Source organism: Piliocolobus tephrosceles, chromosome 1 (genome assembly GCF_002776525.5).
Source record: "Piliocolobus tephrosceles isolate RC106 chromosome 1, ASM277652v3, whole genome shotgun sequence".
NCBI lineage: Eukaryota > Metazoa > Chordata > Mammalia > Primates > Cercopithecidae > Piliocolobus > Piliocolobus tephrosceles.
Window position 1 is genome coordinate 92,125,149 of NC_045434.1, and position 17,056 is coordinate 92,142,204.

The 17,056-nt window shown below is 48.6% G+C and overlaps 1 protein-coding gene across 1 annotated transcript in view; it reads left to right on the plus strand.

Moving 5' to 3' along the window:
- Positions 1–16,668, plus strand: part of TDRD10 (tudor domain containing 10) — a 51,056-nt gene extending 34,388 nt beyond the window's left edge. Inside the window, exons 7-12 of the mRNA XM_023214392.1 lie at positions 10,377–10,419; positions 11,408–11,498; positions 12,633–12,780; positions 13,041–13,186; positions 13,458–13,612; positions 15,932–16,668. Of these exons, the coding sequence (XP_023070160.1) occupies positions 10,377–10,419; positions 11,408–11,498; positions 12,633–12,780; positions 13,041–13,186; positions 13,458–13,612; positions 15,932–16,080 (732 nt within the window). The 3' untranslated portion in view covers positions 16,081–16,668. The remainder of the gene's footprint in view (positions 1–10,376; positions 10,420–11,407; positions 11,499–12,632; positions 12,781–13,040; positions 13,187–13,457; positions 13,613–15,931) is intronic.
- Positions 16,669–17,056: the final 388 nt, after the last annotated feature.

A 17,056-nucleotide genomic window follows, 5' to 3' on the forward strand; every position in this document is an offset into this window, starting at 1 on the left:
CATGGTTTCTGATGAAAAATCTATTGTCATTCAAATTGTTTTTCTCTGCATTCAAGATTTTTGCTTGGTTTTTAGTTTTCAGAAGTTAAATTATGATATGTCTTGGCATACATTTCTTTGTGCTTTTGCTGTTTTGGGTTCACTTGCCTTTTTGAGTCTAGGTTTTCTCGGTCTACCGTTTTTTCTGTTGTTCAGATTGCGTAATTTTTATTGCTGTGCCTTCCAGTCACCAGTTCTTTCTTCTGGTCCTCCATTCTGTTGTAGAGTTTACTCGCTGAGCTTTTTATTTTGGTTATTGTATTTCTCAGTTTAAATTTTTTTTTTTTTTTTTGAGACAAGTCTCACTCTGTCACCCAGGCTGGAGTGCATTGGCACGATCTTGGCTCACTACAACCTCGGCCTCTTAGGTTCAAACGGTTCTCCTGCCTCTGCCTCCCAAGTAGCTGGGACTACAGGGGCCCACCACCACACCCAGCTAATTTTTTTGTATTTTTAGTAGAGATGGGGTTTCATCATGTTGGCCAGGCTGGTCTTGAACTCCTGACCTCAAGTGATCCTCCCGCCTCAGCCTTCCAAAGTACTAGGATTACAGGTGTGAGCCACCACTTCTGACCTAAAATTTCCATTTTTAAATACTGTTTTTTGCTGAGACTTGGTTTCTTTGCCGAGAGTTTCTATTTTTTTTTTTTATTTGTTTTAAAGGTGCTTGTCATTGCTCCTTGAAGCATTTTGTCATGGCTGCTTTAAAATATCTGTCAGGTAGTGCCAGCACCAGTGTTGTCTCGGCATTGGCAGGTGTTAATTGTCTTTTTTCATTCCACATGAGATTTTCCTGGTTCTTGGTATGATGAGTGAGTTTCACTGGAAACTTGGACATTTTCTTGTTATGTTGCTGGACTAGATTTTGTGTACACCTTGTGTTTTAGCTGGCTTCCTCTGATGCTGCTCCCACAGGGGAACACGGTACTGCCACAGAGGAACATGCTACTGCCTCGCTGCTGCCAGGTGAGAATGAAAGTCAGGCTCCCTACTCAGCCTCTAAGGCAGCAGGGAGCCCCTTGTTACTACTAGTTCTGGTTTGTGGTCTCCACTGACATCTTGGCTTGGATGGTTTCATTACCCCTGGGGAAAGTCTTGACTCTCCACTACACTTCTTCTGACATCACCCCAATAGGGAGAGATTGGGGGCTTTCTGTCTGTGAGGTGGGTATGGAAGTCCAGGTTCCCAAGTAGTTTATATTGACACCCAGGCAGGGTGGCCGTAGGGAGAGATCGGTTTCGTTATTGGGTGGGGGATGAAATCCCTGGCTGCCTGCTTGGCCCTTTGTGATTAGGGTAGGGGTATTGGGCAACTCATCCCAGCCTCATGAGGGCAGAAGTCTGAGCCCTGCATGCTGTGTTTGCTGGCATGCGTGGAGGTGGGCTCGCCTTTTTGGTGGCGTTTAGCTGGAGTAGAGGAGTTATTATCTACAAGCGTTCTGTCTTCCTAGCCTGTCTCTTTTCTGGTGTTTTGGCTGGAAAGAGCAGGCTTTTGTTGGGGCTTTTTTTTTTTTTTTTTTTCTGTGCCTATTGGTATTTCTGGGTTGCTGGCCTCTTCAATTCTAAGTTTGGAATATATAAAGCAAAAGGAAAACCCAGAGAAGTCATCACCATGTTGTACCCTGAGTTCCAAGGTCTCTGGCCAGCCTGTTCCCTTCTTTCCACCTCTGAGTCTTCTTATGTTTGTTTTATATGTAATGTCCCGGGCTCTTAGTTGTGTTTAACAGAACTAAGATGAAGTATGTATATTTCATCTTCTCAGAGTGGAGGTTCTAAGAACGATTTTTATTTATTTATATTTTTAGAGCAGGGTCTTGCTCTATTGCCCAGACTTCAGCGCAGTGGCGTGGTCTGAACTTACTGCAACCTCGAACTCCTGCGCTCAAGCAATACTGCCTCAGCCTCGTGAGTAGCTGGGACTACAGGTGTGTACCACCATGCCCAGCTAATTTGGCCTCAAGCAATCCTCCTGCTTTAGCCTCCCAAAGTGCTGGGATTGCAGGGGAACCACTGGGCCCAGCCATATATATATATATTTTTTTTATTTTCTATTTGTAGAGATCCCACTCTACAAATTTCTATTTGTAGAGGGTCCCACTATGTTGCCCAGGCTGATCTTGAGCTCCTGGGCTCAAGCAATCCTCTCCCCTGCACTCCCCAAACTGCTGGGATTATATTGGTGTGAGACCCCCAGCCGTATTTTTAAATGGGAAAAAAAATGAAGAACATTTCATGACACATGAAAATTGTATGAAATTCAGTTTGTGTCCGTGAAGCGTTCCTGGCACGCAGCCTCAGCCATTTGTTTACAGATTGCCTGTGACTGCTTTCTCACTGCAGCAGCAGAGTGGACTCATGACAGACAGTAAGGCCCCCAAAATCTAAAATATTTACTATTTGGCCCTTTGCAGAAAAAGTTTGCCAGTTCCTGGGCTAAGATCTAGGCTACATTTTAAAAAACAAAAATAAAAAAACAGAATGAAAATGCCTGGAAATCAATACGAGAAAGAAACAACCTAATAGAAATATGGGCAAGAGCTAGGAATAGGCATTTTGTAGATGAAGATGCATAAAAGCCAGCAGGACCACATCCGCAGGCTGCAGCTTTCCCGTTGCTTACCACAAGGTGGCAGTTTCTGACAACACCCAGGCACCTGGTGGTTTTCCATCACCTGCGCCAATCAAGTCAGCCACCTTTGATGCTCCTGGTTTCTGTGGTTTTACCCATCCTGGTAGAACTATCTGCCAAAGGAGCAGGGAGTGGGGAAGCCCCAGATGCTCACTGTTTTCATGCGAAGGTCAGTCGTCGTCGTTACTGTTTTCTTTTTATTTTATTTTATTATATTATATTTTATTTTATTTTTGAGACGGAGTCTCGCTCTATCGCCCAGGCTGGAGTGCAGTGGCCGGATCTCAGCTCACTGCAAGCTCCGCCTCCCGAGTGCACGCCATTCTCCTGCCTCAGCCTCCCAAGTAGCTGGGACTACAGGCGCCGCCACCTCGCCCGGCTAGTTTTTTTGTATTTTTTAGTAGAGATGGAGTTTCACCGTGTTAGCCAGGATGGTCTCGATCTCCTGAACTCGTGATCCGCCCGTCTCGGCCTCCCAAAGTGCTGGGATTACAGGCTTGAGCCACCGCGCCCAGCTACTGTTTTCTTTTTAATAGATGTGTTCAATTTCAAGTATGCTTCAGTCAATTTCCAGAGTCCTAAAGTGGTTGTTTTTGACAGTTTGTCAAGATTTCTTATTGCTTTTTGGGGAGAGGATTTGTTGATTGAAATATTTTGTAGTAAAATTGTTTTCAAGAAAAGAAAAGGTAAAATTAGAAGATCAGCTTACGTAGCACAACACACACATCTAGGCAGAGTTCAGGTCAGCACGGGGGAGAGATTATCAAATGATGTAAGACAATTTCCCATGGGGGAAGGATGTGAGTTTTCAGATAGAAAGCAGCCAATGGGCGCCCAGGATAATGAATGAGAAAATAAAAACCCTACATGAAGGCACTTTACAGAAGTATTTTAGAATACTAGGGATAAGCCTTAGGAAGAGAATCCACATTGAAGGATATAGAATCAGGTAGTGTGATTGAATTCTTCAGGAAAATAATACCCAAGTCCAAACAAGTCAGTCAAGAATAAGGGTATTACTTTGGGAGGCCAAGATGGGCGGATCACTTGAAGTCAGGAATTTGAGAACAGCCTGGCTAACATGGTGAAACCCCATCTCTGTTAAAAATACAAAAATTAGCCAGGTGTGATGGTGTACACCTGTAATTCCAGCTACTTGGGAGGCTGAGGCAGGAGAATCGTTTGAACGCAGGAGGCAGAGGTTGCAGTGAGCCAAGATCATGCTGCTGCACTCCAGCCTGGGCATCAGAGCAAGACTCCATCTCAAATATATATATGTGTGTGTGTGTATATATATATGGGTAGGCCATCTGCAGTGGTGTGCACCTGTAATCCCAGTGCTTTGGGATTTGGGATTTGGGATTTGGGAAGCTGAGGCAGGAGGATTGTTTCAGGCTAGGAGTTTGAGAACATCCTGGGCAACCCTGTCTTCAAAAAATGTGCCGGGTGTGGTGGCACACACATGTAGTCCCAACTACTGGTGAGGCCGAAATGGGAGGATCACTTGAGCTGAAGGAGTCTGAGGTTGCAGTGAGCTATGATTGTGCCAGCACTCCAGCCTGGGTAACAAAGTAAGACACTGTCACTTTTTTAAAAAGGTAGAAAAAGACTTGCTCAGAAAGGTAGGGTCTCAAAAAATGTGTGCCCCATGTATGTGTTCTCAGAAAGCGATGAAGGAGTGTGTTCCAACAAAAATGAATCAGTAAAGCCAAAACAAGACAGGGTCTGGTATCCAACCCAGATCCAAGGGGAGAGAGATGAGAGGCTTCCCAGATTGGCCACAGGCAGTCCTGGAACAGTGCAGCAGGCAGTCCAGAACAGAGCAGGACAGGGTGAGACTCTAGGGGTGACATTGACAGGAAGAAAAATGGAAAAGGGTCACTGAAAGTTACAGGAAAACTTAGCCAAAGATTCAAGGAAATCCAAGTAAATGGACTGGGGAAAAAGCAGCAGTTAATTCCTAAGAAAAGGTTGCAGGCTGGGTGTGGTGGCTCACACCTGTAATCCCAGCACTTTGGGAGTCCGAGTTGGGTGGATCACGAGGTCAGGTGTTCGAGACCAGCCTGGCCAACATGGGTGAAACCCCCGTCTCTACTAAAAATACAAAAACTAACTGGGTGTGGTAGCATGTGCCTGTAATCCTAGCTACTCAGGAGGCTGAGGCGGGAGAATCACTTGAACCTGGGAGACAGAGGTTGCGATGAGCTGAGATTGTGCCATTGCACTCCAGCCTGGACAATACGAGCGAAACTCCATCTTAAAAAAAAATAAAAATAAAAAATAAAATAAAAAATAACACAGGACTTGATTCAGTAGTGATCAGGATTTGCAGTCACATAATAATGAGAACACTGGAGGGTTTGAGCAGGGGGTGACATAGCCAGATAGAACCCATTCACATGTTTTAGAAAATCAACTTTGTTGAAGTATTCAGTATACTTACTGAAGTATAATTTACTTAAAGTGAACCCATGTAAGTGTACAGCTTGATGAATTTTGACCAGTGCGTGCAGGATGTAACCACTGTCACAATCAAGATAGAGAACATTTCAGTCGCCCAAAAGATTCCCCCTTCAGGGCCCCCAGCAGCCCTCAGCTGTTGTCCATCCTTTCGATGAGATGGAGCTTTTCCAGCGTGTCCTGTAAATGGCATCAGGGTGTGCGTGCTTCTTTGTGTCTGGCTTCTGTCATTCAGCGGAATGTTATTGAGATGCATCCATGTGGTTGCACCATCAGCAGTTCTTTTTTTATTGCTAAGTGGTACTCTGTTGTGTCATGTGCCACCATTTACTCGTCCTTGCACCTAGATTTAACTTTTAAAGGGACCTTCTAGAACCCACTGGAGGAGGCCAGGATGGAGGCAGGAAGATCTGCCTCTGGCGGTCCAGGGAAGAGATGAAAATATATTGTCACACCAGCCCTGGGGCCACCCCCCAAACACACCAAGTGCATCCCCACCTTAGGGCCTCTGGACCTACCATTGTTAGTCCAGAAGGCTCTTCTCCCAGGTGTCTATAGGGTTTGCCGGCTCCCTTCATTCTAGGCTCCACTGATCAGTCACCACCTCAGGAGGACTTTCCTTGAGACAGCACCCACCCCTGGCACCCTTCATCCCCTGTCCCTGAGTTGTGTGTCTTCATCCATCTTACTGCCAGCCAAAGACATTATTCCTCTTTGTATATTTGTTTAGTGTCTGCTGCCCCCAGGAGAACGTGAGCTTTGTGGTGGTGTTTTATATTTGTGGGTGACTAAATGGGGGCTCCCTGAGGAGCCCATGCAAAGGTCTTTGTCTTTCACCTTTGTCATTTTGTGTCTGGCACGTAGCAGTGCAAGTGATTAAAGAATGAAAGGGAAGCAATTGAGGTTAAAGCTGCAAATGTGAAATTTCCACCAGGATGGGCTCCTCAGGTATTCCCAGGTGCAGTTCCCCAGGTTGGTGGAGGTCAGGGCAGGGGTAGACAGCACTTAAAGAGAGTTGGCCCAGGGTTGTGGCAGTGAGCAGACTTGGAGGCTGCAGGTTGGGAAGCTGCCTGTGTTCTGGGTGTCATGAGGCTGTACCCTGCTGAGTGTATGCAAGAACTTCTGCCTGGTGTGTGGAGGGGACTGAATGGATGGTCCCACCTCCAAGCCTTCTGCCCACCAACTTTTGTGTTCCTGTTTCTCCTCTCCCACTGCACGGACTCCCCAGCATCACTCTGGAGCAGGCGCACCTCTTAGAACACTTGACCAGCTGGTAGAAATGTCCCAGAACAAAGTAAAGGGATAATTAACAGCTATTGATTGATCTGGGCATGAGGGTGACCGTGCTTGTAGCAACAATGGAACTTAATTAAAATTAGCTGATCTTGCAGCTATTGAGGTGCTGCCTTGATCTCTGTAGCTTCCATGTGGCCACTTTTGTATTACAGACACATCTGGAAATTGGAGGTCTGTGTTTAGGTGACATGCCTGCTGTGGCTGTTGGATGATAATTATGTAGATTTTCCTCTGGAACTTAATTTTACAAACTGTCAAAACGGGCTTGTTATATTTATCACTTAAATCATTAGGGAATAATAATTAGACCAAAAATGATGTAAAATGCTTCTGTATTAATAATCATTTTTAGCTTGAAACTGCTGGTGATAATTGGTTTGTGGGATTGGTATTTAGAACTGCCTTAGGAAAGGCCGGGCACGGTGGCTCACGCCTATGTAATCCCAGCACTTTGGGAGGCCAAGGAGGGTGGATCACAAGGTCAGGAGATCAAGACCATCCTGGGTAACACAGTGAAACCCCATCTCTACTAAAAATACAGAAAATTAGCCAGGCGTGGTGGTGGGCACTTGTAGTCTCAGCTACTTGGGAGGCTGAGGCAGGAGAATTGTATGAACCTGGGAGGCGGAGCTTGCAGTGAGCCGAGATCACACCACTGCACTCCAGCCTGGGTGACAGAGCAAGATTCTGAATAAAAAGACACCTTACGTGCTTGCCTAGAGGGGGCCAATTTTTAGCACCGTGGCTTGGCTTTGTTATAGGTAAAGAAGAGAGGCAGAATGTGGTTGGTTTAGCGAGGAAAGGTTTAATTTGGGTCTCATTGATTGATAGCAGTAGTTAACTTTCACTGAGGACTCACTGTCTAATTGTTTTACTGTATGAACTCATTTAATTACAGCAGTAGGTGCTGTTAACTATCCCATTCTGCAGATGTGAACACCAAGTAACTCACCCAGACTTAAGCAGCCAGTCTCCCAACCAGGATTGGGGTCCAGACAGCTAACTCCTGAATCCGCACTTGTAACTGCTGTGTTGTGCTACTTCTGTTTCTTAGTACCTACTGCATGTCATTGTCCTGAGCCCAACTAAATCCTCATATCAAGGCAGGTGGGATTCCTGGTGTGGAAAAGGAAACCAAGATTTAGAGAGTGAAGAATTTGCGCTAGGTCATTTCTTTCTTTCTTGTCTCTCTTTTCTTTTTTCTTTTTTTTAGACAGAGTCTCACTTTGTCACCCAGGCTGGAGTACAATGGCACAATCTTGGCTCACTGCAATCTCCGCCTCAAGCGATTCTCCTGCCTCAGCCTCCTGAGTAGCTGAGATTACAGGCACCTGCCACCGTGGCCGGCTAATTGTTTGTATTTTTAGTGGAGATTGGGTTTTGCCATGTTGGCCAGGCTGGTCTCAAACTCCTGGCCTCATGTGATCTGCTCACCTAGGTCTCCCAAAGTGCTGGGATTAGAGGTGTGAGCCACAGCACCCAGCCGCCAAGTCATTTCTTATTTGATTCTTTCATTCAGCACATATTTACTGAGAGCTTAATTTAATATGCACCAGGCATATCCTAGGCCCTGGTGTTACCTCCATGATCAAAGTAATTGTTGGAAGACACTTGTCATTCTTGTTCTTGCAATGCTTACATTCCAGTGGTAAAAGCGACAATAAAAAAGAAAATACCAGATAATGAGTAGCGGCTGGAGAACTAAAATATGATGATGTGATGAAGAGTGAGAGGTCACTTCTTTAGATGGTTCTTAGGGAGGCCCCTTTTGTGGGGTAGTGACATCTCTACTGAGATCTGAATGCCAGCTCAGAGCCAGCCACTTGGAAGACCAGACTAAGAGCATTCCAGGCAGAGGGAGGCCTGCAAGTGGCCCAAGGTATGAGCCTGGTGGGTGAAGGGGAGTGGAGTAGGCAGAGAGGTCACTGGGAAGGGGCGTCCGTTGGTAAGCCTTGAGAGCCAAGGTCAAGACTTTGGGTTTTATTTGTAAGCACGATGGAGAAATGTTGGAAGATTTTAACCAGTGATGTCATGTGATCTGCTTTTTGTTTGAAAAAGATCACAGTCCTCAGGTGATTGGATTTTGGGAGCAGGTGCCGCAGCAGAGCTCCCTGTTTGCTGTCGTTGTCATTCTGGTAAGAGATGGCGAGTACTGGGGTGGTGGGTATGGACACGGAGAAGAATGTTCATGGGCTCTGGTGTGTTTTGGAGGAGGAGGTAGCTTGGCTTGCTGATGAATTTGATGTAGGGAGCTTGGGAGAGAGAACTTGGGTGAACTGCTTTGTAGTTAGTGATGCGGTAGGCTGAGCACGGTGGCTCATGCCTGGAATCCCAGCACTCTGGAAGGCTGAGGCAGGTGGATTGCTTGAGCCCAGGAGTTCAAGAGCAGTTTGGGCAACATGGTGAAACCCCATCTCTGCAACAACAACAACAACAAAAGACGCAGTTCACTCAAATGGAGAAAGCTAGCCTGGGGAGGGTCTGCTTTATTTGTTTGTGATTGCAGCTCCTTGGGTGAGTCTGATGCAGACATACTAAGCCTGTGTACCTCTTCACTCTCCTGTCAAGTGGACATCACATGTGAGTGGAATTCCAGAGAAGAATGAGGTCTGGGGCTGCAGCTTTGAGAGTGCACGGTACATTCTTGATACCTAAAACCGTTGCACTGGAGATGGCCTTGGAGATAAGGTGGATGGGGAGAGAACAAGTCCTGAGATGTGCCAATGTTGAGCAGTTGAACTAAGAAGGCCAGCCAGGGAAAGAGAAGGAGAACCAGATACATGTGATGCCAAGAGATGTGTTTCTGGAAAGAGGGAGCAGAGAGAATACTGCAGGTGGATTCAGAACAGGGAAGTGACTGTTGCATTTGGCAGCGTGACAGTTCATGCTGACCCTGTGCAGGGCCATTTTGGGGAAGCCTGAGAGGAGACTTGTGAGTGTGGAGGTAAACAGCACAGAGACCGTGAAACTGTGGAGTTGCAGTGAGAGGAGCACAGAAGCAGGAATTGGGGGAGCTGTGAGGTCAGTCAGGGTCTTTCCAAGTGGGTGTCAGATCCTGCTTGTTTGCTGTGGAAAAGGCCCACGCGGGAGGGAGACAGTGCTGGAGGAGCAGCAGGGTGGGTCTGCAGGGTGAGGGCTTGAGCCAGAGTGGGAGGAAGCAGGTCCATGCAGCCAAGTGTGCAGGGGAGGGATAGCGGGAAGGGCAGGAGCCAGAGAGGGGCTGGTGGTCGGGGTGGGGAGAAGAGGACATCCGGTCTCATTGCTTCCCATTTGCTCTCTGATGAAGAGGCAAGTTAATGGGCAGGGGTTGTGGGCATTTTGAAGAAAGGAGAGGATATGAGGTCCTTTGGAGAGAAGGAAAGTCGAGGCGTGTGGTGGGTGGTGGTAGTGGGATGGAAGCACCTGGATGCAGGGCAGTGGGAAGGGGGACAGATACTTGGGTGTCCCCAGGGTTGGGGGTTTTTCGGGTGAGAAAAGTGGTGAGAGGGAGACCAGCGTGGGTTGGGGGCTGCAGGGCTGTGGAGAGTGGCAGGGCACCTAGGCCTTTCTGTCCCCACCCAGCCCTGCATCAGTGTGACTGCTTCCTCTTGTCTTCCTCCCTGCAGGTAGTGCCAGCAGGGCACCAGGCTAAGCGTCCCGGTGGTGCCTTCTGCCCCTGTCTAGGGAAGGCTGTTGGGCAGCTCATTCTGTGACTGTACCTCTGGATGAGTGCTCCCTAGCAGCAGCCCTGCTCCCTGCCTTCCCTGCTCCTGATCATCTTTTCTTTGGGTTGGCTCAGGATGCCATGAGAATGGAGAAAGTGGGTGGATGTCTCAAAAGTCAGCTCTAAAGTTGGAGTCAAAACAGGGGCTGCCGATGCTCTGTCTCCCAGTCTACCTGGAGTGATTCAACATAGAAATCAATAAAACAAATGCCACCATGGCTGAGTGAGACCTTTCATTTTTCTCCCCAGGTGTTGGAGAAGGCTTCTGGTGAAGGATTTGGCAAAACCGCTGGTGAGATTCTGCGCTGCCATCTGTTTCCAGGATGTGGCTTTGCAGCTCCTAATGGACCTCTTCCAGCCCCACTTGGGGTGGCTCCCCCTTCTGCAGCCTCCCTTCCAGCTCCATCCCCTGATGACCCTTAGTGTAGAAATATCCCTTTTCCCTTTGTTCCTCTAGGATGCTTGCTTGCTTGTATTTTTTCTTTGAGACAAGGTCTCGCTCTGTCACCCAGGTTTTTTTTTTTTTTGAGACCAAGTCTCGCTATCGCCCGGGCTGGAGTGCAGTGGCCGGATCTCAGCTCACTGCAAGCTCCGCCTCCCGGGTTTATGCCATTCTCCTGCCTCAGCCTCCTGAGTAGCTGGGACTACAGGCGCCAGCCACCTCACCCGGCTAGCTTTTTGTATTTTTTAGTAGAGACGGGGTTTCACCGTGTTAGCCAGGATGGTCTCAAACTCCTGACCTCGTGATCCTCCTGTCTTGGCCTCCCAAAGTGCTGGGATTACAGGCTTGAGCCACCGTGCCCGGCCTGTCACCCAGGTTATAGTGCAGTGGCGTGGTCATAGCTCACTGCAGCCTCGATCTCCTGGGCTCAAGCCATCCTCCCTTCTCAGCTTCCACAGTAGCTAGGACTACAGGTGTGCATCACCATGCCTGGCTAATTGTTAAAACTTTTTGTGAGATGGAGTCTTGCTATGTTGCCTAGGCTGGTCTTAAACTCCTTGCCTTAAGTGATCCTTCCACCTCAGCCTCCCAAAGTGTTGGGATTACAGGTGTGAGCCACCATACCCAGCCCTAGGATGCTTTCTTAATTAAAGAATATCATCTGACCGACCCTTCCCACCCAGATGAGAATCTAGAGACTGAGAATTGGGAGGGTGCAGCTTCTTGGCCCATTTTATGCTTCCTTTGAGGGCAGGGCAAAGGCCTCTTACAGGTTAGGGGAGCACATTCCTCTCTGGGTAGCTCTGGTGCCTCCGGGACTTAGTCTTCTGCTTTCTAGCTATTATACAGCTCGCTCCTAAAGCTCCTGTTGACCTGTGTGAGACAGAGAAACTGAGGGCAGCCTTCTTTGCAGTCCCCTTGGAAATGAGGTGAGCAAGGTATAGAAAGACCACCAGGGCAAAGGGCGATTACAGACATCTCTGTCCCACAGAGAGTGGGGACAGGGATAGTACTGGGGTGGGGGATAGTTTTCGGGAACTCGTGTGTCAGATCCAAGCTGTAAGGCTGTGACCCACACTGACTTATAAAATCAGCTTCCCAGCTGGGCCCAGTGGCTCATGCCTGTAATCCTAGCACTTTGGGAGGCCAAAGTGGGTGGATCACTTGAGGTCAGGAGTTCAAGACCAGCCTGGCCAACATGGCGAAACTCCATCTCTACTAAAAATACAAAAATTAGCCGGGCGTGGTGGTGGACACACCACCAAGGGTCTCCGAGCAGTCCCAGCTGCTCGGGAGGCTGAGACAGAAGAATTGCTTGAACCCAGGAGGCAAAGGTTGCAGTGAGCTGAGATTGTGCCACTGCAGTTCAGCCTGAGCAACAGAGTGAGACTCTATCTCAAAATAAATAAATAAATAAAATCAGCTTCCACTTACGTACAACAAAGGCCTGTGACTGTCCCCTGCCCTGAATGCCAGGAGATCATCATGCCGACCATGTCCCCTGCTTTGCTTTAACAGTGGATACTGTTCTTAATGTCAGGAGTGCCAGAATTATCAGTTTGACTTGAAATGCTGTAGGGCCTGTGGCTTTTTGTCACTTGTCATGTGTGGTTTAGGCAGGTGGTTGAGTGAGTGGAGCAGCAGGGTGACATTTGGAATGTGCGTAAATGCAGGGGAGGAGCAGCTTTGGGATGGCAGGCATATCCTGCATGGTGGACAGTCCACACCTGCATCATTTAGAGACTCATACATCACTTAAGAGACCCAAAATCTACCCATTGAGGACTTTTGTCCACCTCTCTCTCTCGGAGTTTCTCAGTGTGTTTTTGTTTCCCTCTGCTGCTTCCTTTTCCTGAACTCTTCAACCCCTGCGCCCCCAGACTGGCCCTTCCTTTCCTCTGCCGTGGACTGGGATTACTTGGGAACTGGCTTTGGCTCCCACCCTGGAGAGGGTGGGCGCAGCCTTCCTGCTTAGGGGACTCATCCCCCAGGCAGTTCAGCCTCCTGCAGGACAGGCGTTGGTCCAGTCGTTCCTTTCCTTGCTCTCCTTGCTCTTCCTGCAGAGGGTCCTTCCTGGTGCTGCTCCTGAGGGAATGCTTCCGAGACCTGAGCTGGCTGGCGCTCATCCACAGTGTCCGTGGGGAGGCAGGGCTGCTGGTGACCAGTATCGTCCCGAAGACCCCGTTTTTCTGGGCCATGCACATCACTGAGGTATGGACTGGTTGTTGGCCCCCTCAGGCTCCTGTGCCTTCCTGCGTGGCCTCCCTAGGGTGGGCACGGTGACAGGGCTGGTCCGTGGTGGAGATGCAGGGTAACTGCAGTCTGATCCCCAGGTTCAGTCTCGTTCTCTCCCACCTCGTACCTGATTCCTTTGGGAAAGATTCGCAGTGCTAATGTAACAGGTGACGTCTACAGAGGCAGATTTGTAATGCAGTGCAGGCAGTGGGGCCATTGCATTTTGCATCCCACAGGCTCTGCACCAGAACATGCAGGCGCTGTTTAGCACCCTGGCTCAGGCGGAGGAGCAGCAGCCCTACCTGGAGGACTCCGCCGTTAAGCGTGGGACTCGCTGTCTGGCAGAGTACCACCTGGGGGATTATGGACACGCCTGGAACAGGTGTGTGCCTGGGCAGGGGTAGAGCCCATGGGAGAGGTGTGCAGGGAAAATGCTCCCTTCTTGCATTCTCTTCCTTTGGGCTCTGTTTTTTTTTCCTGTGGCTTCTTCTCTCAAAATCATCTTTATTTCCTCACTCAAGGATTGGGGAGAAACAGAGCAAACTCGCTCTTCCTCCCTCCCACCTCCACTTTCACATCCGCTTTGTTGAAGGCTGCTGTGCATGGCACTAGGCAGAATGATTTTCCTCTGTCTTTCTCCTTTCCTCTGCCAGGTGTTGGGTGCTGGACAGGGTGGACACCTGGGCTGTGGTCATGTTCATTGATTTTGGACAGTTGGCCACCATCCCTGTGCAGTCTCTGCGCAGCCTGGACAGCGACGACTTCTGGACCATCCCACCCCTGACTCAGCCATTCATGCTGGAGAAAGGTGAGACATCTTCTGCCTTCCTACTGAGGGTTTCAGGGACAGGAGAAGCCATGGTTGCTTCTGGGACCCGAGCAGGAAACAGCATAGTGGGCGGCCAGGGTGCTTCAGTCTCTCTTTCCACCCAACCCCCGTTTTCAGCATCTGACCCCAGCAAAGTTGCCTCTCAAGTGTTGGTTTTCATGCCCGGGGCCTGGAGCCCAAGATCCCAAGAGGGACCTCAGATGCTGCCCAAAGGCTGAGTTCTCTGGAAGGGAAGAGAAGAGGGCAGATTTCCCACCCCTGCTTCCACCAGAACTGTTCAGCTTTCATCTGTTTTACATACTTTGCATGTTGCTTCAGATTTCACTGGAAAAGGATTCTGCCTTAGAAGAAAATTAGCACTCGAATACCAGTGCTAGAGGCCAGAGCACAGCACTTAGCACCATACTCTCCTAATGTGGTTCATTTAGCCTCAGACACTTGTGGGTTTCTCCATAGGTGGAAATGAAGAGGCCCCTTCTCAAGATCGAAGTTAGGTGAAATGTAAAAGGATGAAAGAATGCTGTAGGGGGCAGTCAGGAGAAGTGGAGATGAAGAAGCATACATATACATACACAGGAAGTAAGATGGAAAGGTTTTATTTAAAAAAAAATTTTTTTCCCAGAGGCAGGGTCTCACTCTGTTGCCCATGCTGGAGTGCAGTGGCATAATCATAACTCATTGCAGCCTCAAACTCCTGGGCTCAAGCGATCCTCCCACCTTGGCCTCTCAAAGTGCTGAGATTATAGCCATGAGCTGCCGTGCTTAGCTGAGATGGAAACATTTTACAGACAAACTAAGTTTTTTTTTTTTTTGAGATGGAGTCTCGTTCTGTCGCCCAGGCTGGAGTGCAGTGGCACGATCTTAGCTCACTGCAAACTCCGTCTCCCAGGTTCACACAATTCTCCTGCCTCAGCCTCCTGAGTAGCTGGGATTACAGGCGCCCACCACCACACCCGGCTAATTTTTTTTTTAATTTTTAGTAGAGATGGGGTTTCACTATGTTGGCCAGACTGGTCTCGAACTTGTGACCTCGTGATGTGTCCACCTTGGCCTCCCAAAGTTCTGGGATTACAGGTGTGAGCCACCTGGCCCTCAGACGAACTAAGTCTTGAGATGGAGGCTCGCTCTGTCACCCAGGCTGGAGTGCAGTGGTGTGATCTCGGCTCACTGCAATCTTCGCCTCCCAGGATCAAGTGATCCTCCTGCCTCGGCCTCCTGAATAGCTGGGATTACAGGCATGCACCACTACGCCTGGCCAATTTTTCTGTTTTTAATAATGACGGGGTTTCACGGTGTTGGTCATGCTGGTCTGGAACTCCTGACCTCGTGATCTGTCTGCCTCGGCCTCCCAAAGTCCTGGGATTAGAGGTGCGAGCCACCACTCCCGGCCAAAATATATATATATTTTTAAAGATGGAAAGGCATCTCCCAATTGTGCAGGGCCAAGGCTTCCTGGGAGGCTGGTGGGGTTTGTGCCCAGTGGGCAGGGAGCACCACCCAGAGGTTGTCTTGGGTCATTGCATGAAGAGGGTCCCTGCTGCCCAGCCTGGGAACAGTCAGGCATCAGGAGCTTCTTCAGGTGACCCAGGGAAGAGGAGCTTCCTGTCTCAAAGTGCAGATCCCAGCCTGTCAGAAGGGCCAGAATCCCCAACCCAGAGATAAGTCAGACAAGTGTCAGTTTTCTTCCCTTTATGGATGAGGAAAATACGGCTCAGAAAAGTGAAATGAACTTGTACTTAATAGCAAGAAAATGGCATAGCTGGGGATGAAACCTAGGTCTGACTCTTAGTGATTCAGTTTCATGCATACAAAGAGTCCCAGAGTTTGGGGCGGTGGTGGGATGGTGGGAGTTGCGTGAGGGACAACATCCTGGGGAAAGGTGGGTTCTTGATGAGCTCCCTGCCTGGTTCCAGCATGTAAGAGTGCCTGCTTCTCATGGTGAAAACCTCTCCACTTTTAACCTGCCTCTATCCAGCCGAAACTCTCAGAACAGAGTTCAATGAACATGATTTTCTGTCCCCAGTAGAATTTCTCATTAAAAATCCCAGATCCCTGTAATTATTTTAACAAGTGCCTCCTCCCTTTATCTGCTGTTATTTTGCCCTCCCCCTATGCTACCTTTTCAGCATTTATCATCTCATTTGATCCTGGCAGCAGGGATTTAGCAGGAACTAGCAGAGACTTGCTGGTTGGCGGCCAGAGCACTTTCCCTGCAGCCCCCGCCTTTTGCTTCGCCTCTTTGCTCCTCCTGCCCAACCCCATGCCACTGAGGTTTTGTTGTTGTGTCTTGTTTTGCAGACATTTTGAGTTCATATGAGGTTGTTCATCGAATCCTCAAAGGGAAAATCACTGGTGCTTTGAACTCGGAGGTAACTGCCCCCGCTTCTAACTTGGCTATTCTCCCTCCACTCCTGCCCTTGGGGTCTCTGCAGCAGGCTGCAGCCTAGGCCTGGATACAGTATTTACCTGGCATTCTTAGATCAAATGAATTGGTTATCTGAGGGGTTGGGTGAACTGGCTGGGGTGGGCCTTCCTTCCCACCAAGGCTTTGTCTTTCTCTTCCAGTCGCACATCCTAAAGTTTGAAGAGTCTAAATAATGGGGCTCCCCTCAGCATGTTCCCTCTCCTGTTTGCCACGGATCCAGAGGCCACCTGCCCTGCCTTCTCGTACCCCTTTCACCCTTGAGGCCTGGGAGGTGAAAAAAGCCAGACTGTGCCCAGGATTGATTTTCATTTTGCTTTTACTCCCAACTTCCCTCCCAAAAGAGAGTGAAGTCTCATTTGTCATGTGTCTTCAGTCCCCAACTTGGCATGAACATTTGAACCAAACATAGGAAACTACCATTAGGTTGAAAGCCTGAGGCAGCTGGGATGGTCTTTCTTGTGTCTCTTCTTTGTACCCCAGAGCACGATATAAGTGGTCCTAACAGATTCTGGATAATGGAGAAGCCCTCTGCTAGTTTTCCTGGCATTCAATGTAGAATAGGTAGAGAATATTTAATCGATGAGCAAATAAATGTTGGCATGTTTCATGAGTTTGGAGTGATTGATACTTCTTTCCAGCCACCCTTCCACTGCCCTGTCCTGCCCTGCCCTCTAAAACTGCTGCAGTGAGATTAGAGCCTGCCAGTGTGGGCTCTGGGCCATGCAAACCCTGCCTGGGATATAGATACATGCTTGAGGTGTAGGGTAAGAGTTAGTTTCATTTCTTCTTGCCTTTTAAGTGGAGAGAAGAAAATTGTTTCATGATGATATGGCCTTGATTCTTTTTTATACTTTGTACTTTATTAGAACCTTAAACTTAAGGTCATAAAAGGGAGTGCTGGGTTTGGCAAGAAAAATGGAGGATTCTCCTAGAGTTGGTGTTATGCAACTCACAGGAGCAGGCATTTCCCTCTATGTCAAGTGAACGTGAACCCCACT